Genomic DNA, 13000 nt, shown 5'->3' with positions numbered 1-13000 from the left:
AGAGGTCTGTTAAAGTTAAAGTTAAAGGTTAAAGTTACAGGTCTGTGACAGCCAGCAATCTTGCTTGTTTGTAGGTGACCAATTACTTATTTTCCACCATTATTTGCAAATAAATTATTTAAAAATCAGACAATGTGGTTTAAAAAAAAAAAATTCAAATTTTGTCTCTCATAGTTGAGGTCTACCAATGATGTCAATTACAGGCCTCTCTCATTTTTTTAAGTGGGAGAACTTGCATAATTGGTGACTGACTAAAATAGTTAGAACACACTATGCTCTAATAGCTGCCCCCTAACTTAGTATTTCTATTAATTACATTTTTAATATGATTTTAAGGAGTTCTTCATGTTTATTGGTATGGTTATATCAACTCAACCTCTATACTGTTCACTGTGGCATTAATTATGGTATTATTTATATATACACTGCTCAAAAAAAAAAAGGGAACACTTAAACAACACAATATAACTCCAAGTAAATCAAACTTCTGTGAAATCAAACTGTCCACTTAGGAAGCAACACTGATTGACAATCAATTTCACATGCTGTTGTGCAAATGGAATAGACAACAGGTGGAAATTATTGGCAATTAGCAAGACACACTCAATAAAGGAGTGGTTCTGCAGGAGGGGACCACAGACCACTTCTCAGTACCTATGCTTTCTGGCTGATGTTTTGGCCACTTTTGAAATGTTCACACTCGTGGTAGCATGAGACAGACTCTACAACCCACACAAGTGGCTCAGGTAGTGCAGCTCATCCAGGATGGCACATCAATGAGAGCTGTGTCAAGAAGGTTTGTTGTGTCTGTCAGTGTAGTGTCCAGAGGCTGGAGGCGCTACCAGGAGACAGGCCAGTACACCAGGAGACGTGGAGGAGGCCGTAGGAGGGCAAAAACCCAGCAGCAGGACCGCTACCTCCGCCTTTGTGCAAGGAGGAACAGGAGGAGCAGTGCCAGAGCCCTGAAAAATGACCTCCAGCAGGCCACAAATGTGCATGTATCTTCATAAACGGTTTGAAACCGACTCCATGAGGATGGTATGAGGGCCCAACTTCCACAGATGGGGGTTGTGCTCACAGCCCAACACCGTACAGGATGCTTGGCATTTGCCAGAGAACACCAGGATTGGCAAATTCTCCACTGGCGCCCTGTGCTCTTCACAGATGAAAGCAGGTTCACACTGAGCACATGTGACAGACATGACAGACGTGACAGAGTCTGGAGATGCCGTGGAGAGCGATCTGCTGCCTGCAACATCCTTAAGCATGTGGGTCAGTAATGGTGTGGGGTGGCATTTCTTTGGAGGGCCGCACTGCCCTCTATGTGCTTACCAGAGGTAGCCTGACTGCCATTAGGTACCGAGATGAGATCCTCAGACCCCTTGTGAGACCATATGCTGGTGCGGTTGGCCCTGGGTTCCTCCTAATGCAGGACAATGCTAGACCTCATGTGGCTGGAGTGTGTCAGCAGTTCCTGCAAGATAAAGGCATTGAAGCTATGGACTGGCCCGCTCGTTCCCCAGACCTGAATCCGATTGAGCACATCTGGGACATCATATCTCGCTCGATCCACCAACGTCACGTTGCAACTGTCCGGGAGTTGGCGGATGCTTTAGTCCAGGTCTGGGAGGAGATCCCTCAGGAGACCATCCGCCACCTCATCAGGAGCATGCCCAGGCATTGTAGAGAGGTCATACAGGCACGTGGAGGCCACACACAATACTGAGCCTCATTTTGACTTGTTTTAAGGACATTACATCAAAGTTGGATCAGCCTGTAGTGTGTTTTTCCACTTTAATTTTGTGTGACTCCAAATCCAGGCCTCCATTGGTTAATAAATTTGATTTCCATTGATAATTTTTATGTGATTTTGTTGTCAGCACATTCAACTTTATACAGAACAAAGTATTCAATGAGAATATTTCATTCATTCAGATTTAGGATGTGTTATTTGAGTGTTCCCTTCATTTTTTTTTAGCAGTATATATATATATATATATATATATATATATATATATATATATATATATATATATATATATATATATATATGCACACACACACACACACACACACAGACAAAATTGTTGGTACCCCTCTGTTCATAATAGAAAAACCCACAATGGTCACAGAAATAACTTGAATCTGAAAAAAGTAATAATAAATAAAAATTCTATGAAAATTAACAAATAAAAATCAGACACTGATTTTAAACCATGCTTCAACAGAATTAAATAAACTGATTAATGAAACAGTCCTGGACAAAAATGATGGTACCCCTGAAAATAATGTGACCAAAGGGACATGTTAAATCAAGGTGTGTCCACTAATTAGCATCACAGGTGTCTACAATCTTGTAATCAGTCAGTGGGCCTATATAGGGCTACAGGTAGTCATTGTGCTGTTTGGTGACATGGTGTGTAACACACTCAACATGGACCAGAGGAAGTGAAGTAAAGAGCTGTCTCAGGAGATTAGAAAGAAAATTATAGACAAGCATGTTAAAAGTAAAGGTTATAAGATCTTCTCCAAGCAGCTTGATGTTCCTATGACTGCAGTTGCACATATTATTCCGACATTTAAGATCCATGGGACTGTAGCCAACCTCCCTGGACATGGCGGCCGGAGGAAAATTGATGACAAATCAAAGAGACGGACAATACAAATGGTAACAAAAGAGCCCAGAAAAACTTCTAAAGAGATTAATGGTAAACTTCAAGTTTAAGGAACATCAGTGTCAGATCGCACCATCCATAATTTTTTGAGCAAAAATTTACTTTATGGGAGACGACCAAGGAGGACACCATTGTTGAAAACAAATCATAAAAAAGCCAAACTGGAATTTGCCAAACTACATGTTGACAAGCCACAAAGCTTCTGGGAGAATGTCCTATGGACAGATGAGACAAAAGGGAACTTTTTGCCAAGGCACATCAGCTCTATGTTCACAGGCGGAAAAATGAAGCATATCAAGAAAAGAACACTGTCCCTACTGTGAAACATGGAGGAGGCTCTGTTATGTTCTGGGGCTGCTTTGCTGCATCTGGCACAGGATGTCTTGAATCTGAGCAGGGTACAATGAAATCTCAAGACTATCATGGGTCTTGCAACAGAATAATGACCCAAAACACACAGCTAAAAACACCCAAGAGTGGCTAAGAGGAAAACATTGGACTATTCTGAAGTGGCCCTGACCTAAATCCTATTGAGCATCTTTGAAAGGAGCTGAAACATGCCGTCTGGAAAAGGCACCCTTCAAACCTGAGACAACAACTAGAGCAGTTTGCTCATGAGGAGTGGGCCAAAATACCTGCTGAGAGGTGCAGAAGTCTCATTGACAGTTACAGGAATTGTTTGATTGCCTCAAAAGGTTGTGCAACAAAATATTAAGTTAAGGGTACCATAATTTCTGTCCAGGTCCGTTTCATGAATTTAGTTTTTTAAATAATTCTGTTGAAGCATGGTTAAAAAGCAATGTCTGACTTTCATTGGTAAATTTTCATAGCATTTTTATTTATTATTACGAGGGGTTCCAACAATTTTGTGTGTGTATGTATGTGTATATATATATATATATATATATATATATATATATATATATATATATATATATATATATATATACACATACAGTACAGGCCAAAAGTTTGGACACACCTTCTCATTCAATGCATTTTCTGTATTTTCATGACTATTTACATTGTAGATTCTCACTGAAGGCATCAAAACTATGAACACATGTGGAGTTACGTACTTAAAAAAAGGTGAAATAACTGAAAACATGGTTTATATTCTAGTGTCTTCAAAATAGCCACCCTTTGCTCTGATTACTGCTTTGCACACTCTTGGCATTCTCTCAATGAGCTTCAAGAGGTAGTCACCTGAAATGGTTTTCAGGTGTGCCTTATCAGGGTTAATTAGTGGAATTTCTTGCTTTATCAATGGGGTTGGGACCATCAGTTGTGTTGTGCAGAAGTCAGGTTACTACACAGCTGACAGTCCTATTGGACAACTGTTAAAATTCATATTATGGCAAGAACCAATCAGCTAACTAAAGAAAAACGAGTGGCCATCATTACTTTAAGAAATGAAGGTCAGTCAGTCCGGAAAATTGCAAAAACTTTAAATGTGTCCCCAAGTGGAGTCACAAAAACCATCAAGTGCTACAACGAAACTGGCACACACTAGGACCGACCCAGGAAAGGAAGACCAAGAGTCACCTCTGCTTCTCAGGACATGTTCATCTGAGTCACCAGCCTCAGAAATCGCAAGTTAACAGCAGCTCAGATCACAGACCAGTTCTAGCAGCAGACCCATCTCTAGAACAACTGTTAAGAGGAGACTGCACACATCAGGCCTTCATGGTCATAAGGAATGGACATTAGACCAGTGGAAATCTGTGCTTTGGTCTGATCCAAAATTTGAGAGTCTTTGGTTCCAACCGCTGTGTCTCTGTGAGACGCAGAAAAGGTGAACGGATGGATTCCACATGCCTGGTTCCCACTGTGAAGCATGGAGGAGGAGCTGTGATGGTGTGGGGGTGTTTTGCTGGTGACACTGTTGGGGATTTATTCAAAATTGCATGGCTACCACAGCATCCTGCAGCGACATGCCATGCCATCTAGTTTGCGTTTAGTTGGACCATCATTTATTTTTTAACAGGACAATGAACCTAAACACACCTCAAGGCTGTGTAAGGGCTATTTGACCAAGAAGGAGAGTGATGGAGTGTTGTGGCAGATGACTTGGCCTCCACAGTCACCGGACCTGAACCCAATCGAGATGGTTTGGGGTGAGCTGGACCGCAGAGTAAAGGCAAAGGGGCCAACAAGTGCTAAACACCTCTGGGAACTCCTTCAAGACTGTTGGAAAACCATTTCAGGTGACTACCTCTTGAAGCTCATTGAGAAAATGCCAAGAGTGTGCAAAGCAGTAATCAGAAAGAATATAAAATATGTTTTCAGTTATTTTACCTTTTTTTGTTAAGTACATAACTCCACATGTGTTCATTCATAGTTCTGATGCCTTCAGTGTAAATCTACAATGTAAATAGTCGTGCAAATACAGAAAACGCATTGAATGAGAAGGTGTGTCCCTTTACTGTATATATATATATATATATATATATATATATATATATATATATATATATACATACATACATACATACACACACGCACATACAAAAAAAATAATTTAAGTTATGCTGTACCGTGCAATCTTACTGGCCTACATCAAATAAAAATTACTTTTCATTTGCACAAAGCTGAGAAAAGTTTTTGTTGCTCTCTTCACATTATTTGTGCAATCACACCCACATCACACCAGCCTCCTTAGAAATCAATGGTAGGTGGAGCGAAAAATGCTTTGCTTCACTAAAATGGATGCACAGAAATGTTTACGTTATTTAAGTACAAATTTACTTCTTGTTAATGTTTTTGCTCTTACTCTTAACATTTTTGTTAAAAAAAAGTAAAAAAAAAAATTGAGAAAATAAAATCGCTAAAATATGTAATCAGGAGTTCACCGTAGAGCACTGCAGAGCATTTAAGGGCACTCTACCTGTATGATTTTATGTAGGTCAGGGTACACCTCACACTTCTGCTGAGACTGCAGGATAGACAGGGGAAATTCTGGGATTCGGGGCGTCTTGGGTTCATCTAGGGCCAGGGGTGACGCGGGGGCAGAGACATTTCCTCTAGATTCTGCCTCACTCATGTCCTCTAGTTCAATGCTAAACAGAAGACATCAACAGATCGTGGTTACAAACCATAATTATAAAGTGCAGAGTCACTGCTTTACTCTGACCCTTGTATAGTTTAACCAGCTAGATCAAAATTAAAGCTGACATTCTATGAACATCATCCTGCAAAGTGATTTTTACAATGTGCATTTTACATTTTCAATTTTGCAATCCTTTTGCATGATAACTGTGGCCAGAAAGTCATTTATGTTACATTTATGACATTACCTATATGTACAAACAAAATCACTTTTACTAAGTAATGCAGTTTTTTCAGTTCAGTAAATACCTTGATGAGGTGGCTAATGTAGCCCTGTCTGCTCCATCATCGTCACCCTCACCAATAGTGAAGGTAGCCGCCATGCCAGGAGTCTTCCTCAGGTTTTCAGCACCGAGGGGTTCGTGTCGTTCACGGAATGTGCGGATGTGTCCACATAATGTCTGCAGAAAGGAAGTGATGTCGATTTCCTGCAGAGACTCTTCACAGTAATCCATGGCTGTCAAAACATCCTGGGAGCTAATGCTGTACGATTGCTGGAGGCTGCGATACACGCCTGGGGGCAGACCAAAGAAGTACATGCCTTTCACATCTAGTCTGATGTTGATCTTTGGTATCTTTAGAGTTTAGTAACAGAAATGCAGCGAAATAGTCTAGTGTAATATATATATATATATATACGAAAAATACATAGACAAGTAAATAAATAAATAAAATTTATGATTATAGTGCTTTCAATTATAGCTACAAAAATGTTTTACAAAAGTAAATAAGCCCTCCTTGAACTGGGCTGTGGAGCACTGCCACTGCATTCTCCTAGACCTCTACTGAACACATTTGGGATGAGCTGGAGTGAAGTTTGTGATCTAGGTCTAACCAGCCAACACTTACTACCTTACTAACTAACCTTACTAATGCTCTTGTAGTGCAATCAGATCCTCACAGCAATGCTCTAACATCTAGTTTAAAGCCTTCCCTGAAGACTACAGTCTATTGATATCAAAGACAGGGGAGCAAATCACCTATTAATGCCCTTGAAGTTCGGACATATAGTTTACATTCATGTGAAACAATAAAAACACCCCATAAAAACATCCTAAAACATATGGACCATTTAATTTTCAAGAAAAAAAATGAAGAAATGTCTTATTAATTTGCAAAATGTAATTAATTGAAATTACATTTTCTTATGAGACAAAAATTGGGGCATCCCCACATGTATTAATACTTCAAATGACTATTTGAGTCAGCATGAGCTCATTAACTGATTAGAACAAGGTTAAAGGAGGAACCTGTCTTACTTAAACTTTTAGTTTGCTCTTGATGATGGAGTCAAGTGGTATTACCATGATCTAATGAGCTCTCTGAGGTCTTTTGAAAGAAGGCTTTAGATGCATGTTAGACTGGAAAGGCATTTAAAAAGATCTCAGAACAATAAGAAATCAGACATTCCACTGGAAATAATGCAAATAAATTATTAATAAATTACAGAGACAATTCTAGCTAATTCAACCGAAGAGCAGACTGCAAGGTGAATAAAGATGTCTCACAGGACCTACAGATAGCTTTTGCTACAGTTCATTTCAAAGTCAGAAAGAGATGGCACAATTTCATTGATGAAACTGAATTTTTATAGAATTTATATATAAATTACTTCATTTATGAGTATTTTTGGAGGTGAGAGATCCGTTACCCCAAATTGATATCTGACATGATCTTTCACCTCCAAAAATGCTCATAAATGAAGACTTTATATATAAATGTATATATAAATTACACAAACACACACACATACACACCCACACACACAGTGTGCTATACTTCTTGTACCAGCTATAAAATTGGTTTGGTTGTCAATTATGAGTGTCTTTTCTGTTCAAAATGTATAGCAGGCACCTTTTTATTTGTTCTGGCACTGTGAGGTTTCTGCAGAAAGAAAAGTTTGTAAATGCTACTACGATGAAAACGTTACATTTCAATTAAGAGCTGAACTCTGCCCTTTGTTTATTTAATGCTGGTGAGGCATTTACAGATAATCAACAGAAAACCTACTCTCTGGGTTATTCAGTTTTGGTTTACCCCCAATTTTAATATACAGTGATTCTGGCTCCTAAGTCTCAGTAGAATTGTGACTCTTGAAGGCATGACTGCAATGTTAAATAATTCCAAGCTATAAACAATAGAAGCTTGAAATAACATCTGCCATTGAAGACTGTTTAGAAATTAAAAAAAGCATGTACGGTTTCAGTGTGCATGCATGTCTCAATCTATGTTTATGTCTTATGTTTTTTTTGTATTATTTTTTTTTACAAAAGGGTCTATCAATTCCGTTTCCAATACATTGTTTTGTTTATTCTGGCCATTTATCATTGGATAAATAAATAAATAAATATTTAATCAAACAAGCAAATCCCTTTCAGCATTATGTGTAGGCCTTAAAGAGCTCTTGGTGATATCCATGGTGATACCACTCAAATGCACAAACAATCAACAATCAACAGCAAAATCCACTCTAACCATGTTCTAATAATCTGCAGCTGATGTGCTGCACCTAATTCTAATTTTAGACTTTTTAAGTGGTTATAAATGTTGGGGTGTTCAAACCCTTTTAGCACAAGAAAATTGCATTTATATGAATTATATTTTACAAAGACATTGCCTTAGTTTATTTGTTTTGGTAAAATTCCCTTGGTAATATAAAAATCAAATGTTAATATGTTATATATATGTTTATATATACATTTATAAAAACACCATTTTTCATGGGGGTGTCCTATGTTTCATATGACTGTATATACTGAGACTGACTGTTCACAGATACTAGAAGCCAACAGTATGTGTGTGTGTGTTACCTCTGACATAGCTCTGATAGTAGTGTTCCTGCAACAGGCTGCAGTAATTGGCCAGCTCCTTTTGTTTGTGAGGGTGAGCTATCAGGTCTGTCCATGACGAGGAGCTACTGCGATCCTGAGAGAGTGATCTAGAACAAAAACATTACACACAAACCACCAGTTGCTGTTAATGAAACAATAGTTTCACACACTTCAACTCAATGCAAAAAACAGTCAGTGAAACTAAGCAGACTTATATGAGACCCCATATCACAGAGCCACCGTTTTGCTTCACTCTAGGCAGGGGGTTCTTTTCAGCATATGCTTTGTTACAGTTTCCTTTCATCTTTCATCCACAAAACAAAATCCTGAACCTTTTCATGGCCCATGGATCAGATATGTTAGAAGGAAGTAAAAACGAAGCATATGCTGACAAAAAAGCACCCCACCTACAGTGAAGCATGGCAGTGGTTGGGGATGCTCTGGGGCTGCTTTGCTTCCTCTGGCATTGGAAACCTGCAGTGTGTGCAGAGTAAAATGGATTTAATCAAGTATTAGGAAATCCTAGGAGAAAACACCCCGAAGGAAATCTTTGGTGGGATTTGAAGAAGGCGGTTGCAGCACGCAAATTCAAGAACATTAGTGAACTGGAGGCCATTGTCCATGAGGAATGAGCTAAGATTCCTCAGGAGACTAAGTAACATTTTGTGTTGAATTTGGCGAAACCACTTGATCTATTAGTTAAGTTGAGCTATTTAAATAGCTCGTGTTTGATTTGTTAATTGAACACAGCTAAAAGTTGTGTTGAAATAATTTTGATACACTACCAGAATGCATTCAACAGAGTTAAGCTCTGACTAAACCAGTCATATATTCACATGTACATAGGTCATTACAACATTTGGACAATAGCTGGTGTAGAAGACCACACCTATCACCTAAGCATGCTGTGCCATGTCCAACATCACTGTACAATATACAATACAGCAACAAATAGCAATTGAATTTTGCTTTATACACCAAGGATTATTATTATGTAGAAATGGCTTAATGTATAAAGTTGTTTTATAATGCAGAACCATTTGTGCTGCATTGCTTTCATACATTAGTCAAAACTTGCCAGTTGGTCGGTACTATTTTGCATATTTTAACCTACTGACCACAGTATGCTCAAACGTATTATTTACCATGATTCCATTAATAAAAGCATTAAAATTCATCCAAAAGGGTGAATACATTTTATAGGGACTGTCTATCCAAATTTACTTGATATGCATATTGCCATTGTCATTCAAAAACCTTGTATACCCAAAATGGCAACTTTATAGAAGAACAAACATGTAATGTAATGTAATGTAATGTAACATGTAATGTAATGTAAACATGTAAATGTAGAACAACTGCCAGATTATGATTATGTCAAAATGTGAAAAGTGGCAAAAATGTAGATACAAGGTTTTTGTGCATGTATGTGTTCATAAGTTCATTTTGCAGGGTGCTCGGGATCCAAAGCATGTGATGCAATTCTTAAGCCAAAGCAAAGCAATGCCTGAAATGAGAAACAAAATGTCACAATAGAACTGCACATAATGTTTGACCAAGAACAGAAAACATGTGGAAAAAGTGTCTCTGAAAAATGAGCCTGTGTGTCACTGTTTAAAAGCCAAAATGAAACTTTGCACTCCACCAAAACAGTCAGGAAAAGAATCCAAGATTTAAAGTAATAGTTCAGTTAAAATCAAATTTATACCACTTGTCCCTAATGTAGCTGATCACAAAGGGATTTTTGCAGTAAAGCTATGAGGTTAATAAAACAAGTTATGAGAGTGCATTCCCTATCAGTTAGCACTGCATGCCAAAATCACTGCATAACCCCTAAACCTGTGTTAAGATGTTGCGCCTTTTTAAGTACCTGTGTGGTTTCTTACACAGTATGACAGGTGAACTATTGCTTTTAAGCCGCTTTTTGGCTTTGTGCATTTGCTTCCTGCACCCTGCCAGCCCAGTGCAGGGTACCTTATATCTAGCACAGTTTTTTCTTTTGTTTGTGCAGAACTAAAGAAGCAAACCTAAGACTAAATATGTCTTGGCTAATCAACTACATTAGGGGTACTAAGAAACCTGCCTAAATTCCATTTTTAGTTAATCTCAAAACTGCTTCTACAGTCACAGTGCACACCGCACACTCATTAGTTTGCAGTCAGTCCATTCTCCAGATGATCTACAGAGCCGAGGAATTACTGCAGACAGGCAAGCAGACATACAAAGAAGATCATTTTCAACAGGACAGGAGGTCTACAGATGGTTTCCATATACCCTCCGTAATCTTTCCGTAATCTTTAGGACAAGTCCCTCTGCTCCACAGTTCAAAAAATTCAAATAAAACCAATCAGACTTCATTAAAGTACACATTCAAAGTTTTCATTTAACCTCTTGCAGTTTGCATTTGCTTTATGATTACTCAGGTGTGTTCCATTGCTACACTTGTGCAAGAACACAATACCTAGGCTTGCTTCTAAGCTTACAAACACTTTTGGAGATTGTAGCTGGAATGTGTATTTTAGTCATGTATTTTTAATTTGAAACGTTTTAACTGCAGAGCCGAGGGGAATATCAAGCAAAAATGTGTCTCTGTATCGAGGTGAGTTTTATGCTGTATTACACTGTGGACTATAGACCTCATAGCCTATTGTAATGTCCGTAGTCCTTAAAAGCCACACTTTATTGACTGTACTGTCTTTTAAAAAAGACAGAGAGACAGAGACAGAGACAGAGACAGAGAGAGAGAGAGAGAGAGAGAGAGAGAGAGAGAGAGAGAAGAGCAACCTTAAAGTGACACTTAAGCAAAAAATCAAATTCACATACAAAATCTTCATTTACCCCAAATTCTGTTAAATCCATCAACACTGCTTGCTGCCATTTTTGCTTCTAATGGAAACTTACACCCCACTATTTAGCAAGCCTGAACACTTTTTATAGATAACAGTATGTCATATTGTTTCCAAAACCATGTATGCAGGTCTGAGAAGTATGACAAAACTTAACAACATGATGCAGTTAAATGCAGGTTGGAGTATAAGCTTCAATTACCTGCTAGCCTCATAGCTCATATGGAAAAACTAAAGCTTACAAAACATGTCTTGGCTGATGATTTGGGGAAAGGGCTATTTTGTACGTATCTGATTTTTTGCTTCAAGAGTCATTAAAACTCTGTAATGTGTAACCCAGCTCTTTGACCCAGCACTCTGGGAGAAAACAGTGCCCTTTGGCTTTAGGGTAGCAGCTGGAAGCATTAAGCAGTGCTACCTGAACTTCAGCTGCTGATTGAACTCCCACGACTCTGCATCTTGAGGTCTATCCTCATCCAAAGAAAAACAACACATTAGGACACACGTCAGCACTGCACACTGTCACTTTCAGTGACCTAAACCATGCCTGAGGTCAAGGTCCCTGAAGAATGTCTCAATGGGAAGCTAATCTAATGGAAAGAAAAACACCACTTGCTGACAGAATGGCCATGTTTGAGCTGGAATAGTTTCACCAGTGCTGCTTTTGTGATGTAAATTGTAAGGAATTCTGGTCAACTGGATAAAGGGGATAGAGTATCTCTGTAATTTCCGCAAAATCCTGCAGGTAGTCTGGACGGAAAGGTCAAACCAAGGATGTTTGTTAGTAATACCCCATTAGGACACTCAACCACTATAATTACATGGCCATTTCTATAATCAGGTTTTGTTACTGACTATTCCAAATCATCTCAACAAAGCCCTAACTGGCCATGCTAAATTTCTAAATCAAGCTGCAAATAGTTCTTTAGATTTAATTTTTTAGGGTTTGTTCCATCTGCTTAAAAACTGTAAATATTGTGTTTACAAAAAGTAACCACAAGACAGATTAAAACAGGACAAGTTTTACTAAGAGAGGTCAATTTACTTCGTATTGGGGTCAGCATGTAAGCTGTGTATACTGTAGATTCATATGAGATTAAAACATAGGGACACTGACACGTCCCTTATTGCAAACTAAATATGCAATGGCAGGCACTGCATGAGACAAACAGCAGATGGCAGCATACACATAACTGATTGTGAAGATTTATTGGCTTTTAATAGAAATGACTAATGTTTATGTAATGCTACATACAAAAACCAGATATTTACATATTTTTTACATAAGTAGTTTCTGAGGCTGTGTACAATACAAATACTTGCACATAATGCAAATTATAATATCCCATAGAGTAGCAGATAATGGTCTATCTCTTTAATGAACCTAACCTAACCCTAACCCTAACCCCAACCCCTTACTACTGTTGGGAAAGCTCAAGAGCAAGAAATGTGATGCTCACATAATGCTACTTGAAATTACAGAACATCCCCAAAATAAACCTATTCCAGCTCAAGTAGGTCTCATGTGAGTATATGCATG

General features: G+C 38.4%; 1 protein-coding gene across 1 annotated transcript in view; it reads right to left on the bottom strand.

Moving 5' to 3' along the window:
- szt2 (SZT2 subunit of KICSTOR complex) overlaps window positions 1-13000 on the bottom strand; it is a 113741-nt gene that overhangs the window by 84038 nt on the left and 16703 nt on the right. Inside the window, exons 27-30 of the mRNA XM_072683946.1 lie at window positions 11879-11926; window positions 8594-8721; window positions 6033-6297; window positions 5563-5734 (exon numbers count right to left, since the gene is read on the bottom strand). Coding sequence (XP_072540047.1) covers window positions 5563-5734; window positions 6033-6297; window positions 8594-8721; window positions 11879-11926 — 613 coding nt within the window. The remainder of the gene's footprint in view (window positions 1-5562; window positions 5735-6032; window positions 6298-8593; window positions 8722-11878; window positions 11927-13000) is intronic.

Source organism: Salminus brasiliensis, chromosome 7 (assembly GCF_030463535.1).
Source record: "Salminus brasiliensis chromosome 7, fSalBra1.hap2, whole genome shotgun sequence".
NCBI classification, from domain to species: Eukaryota; Metazoa; Chordata; class Actinopteri; order Characiformes; family Bryconidae; genus Salminus; species Salminus brasiliensis.
This window is presented reverse-complemented; position numbering and strand designations above follow the sequence as displayed.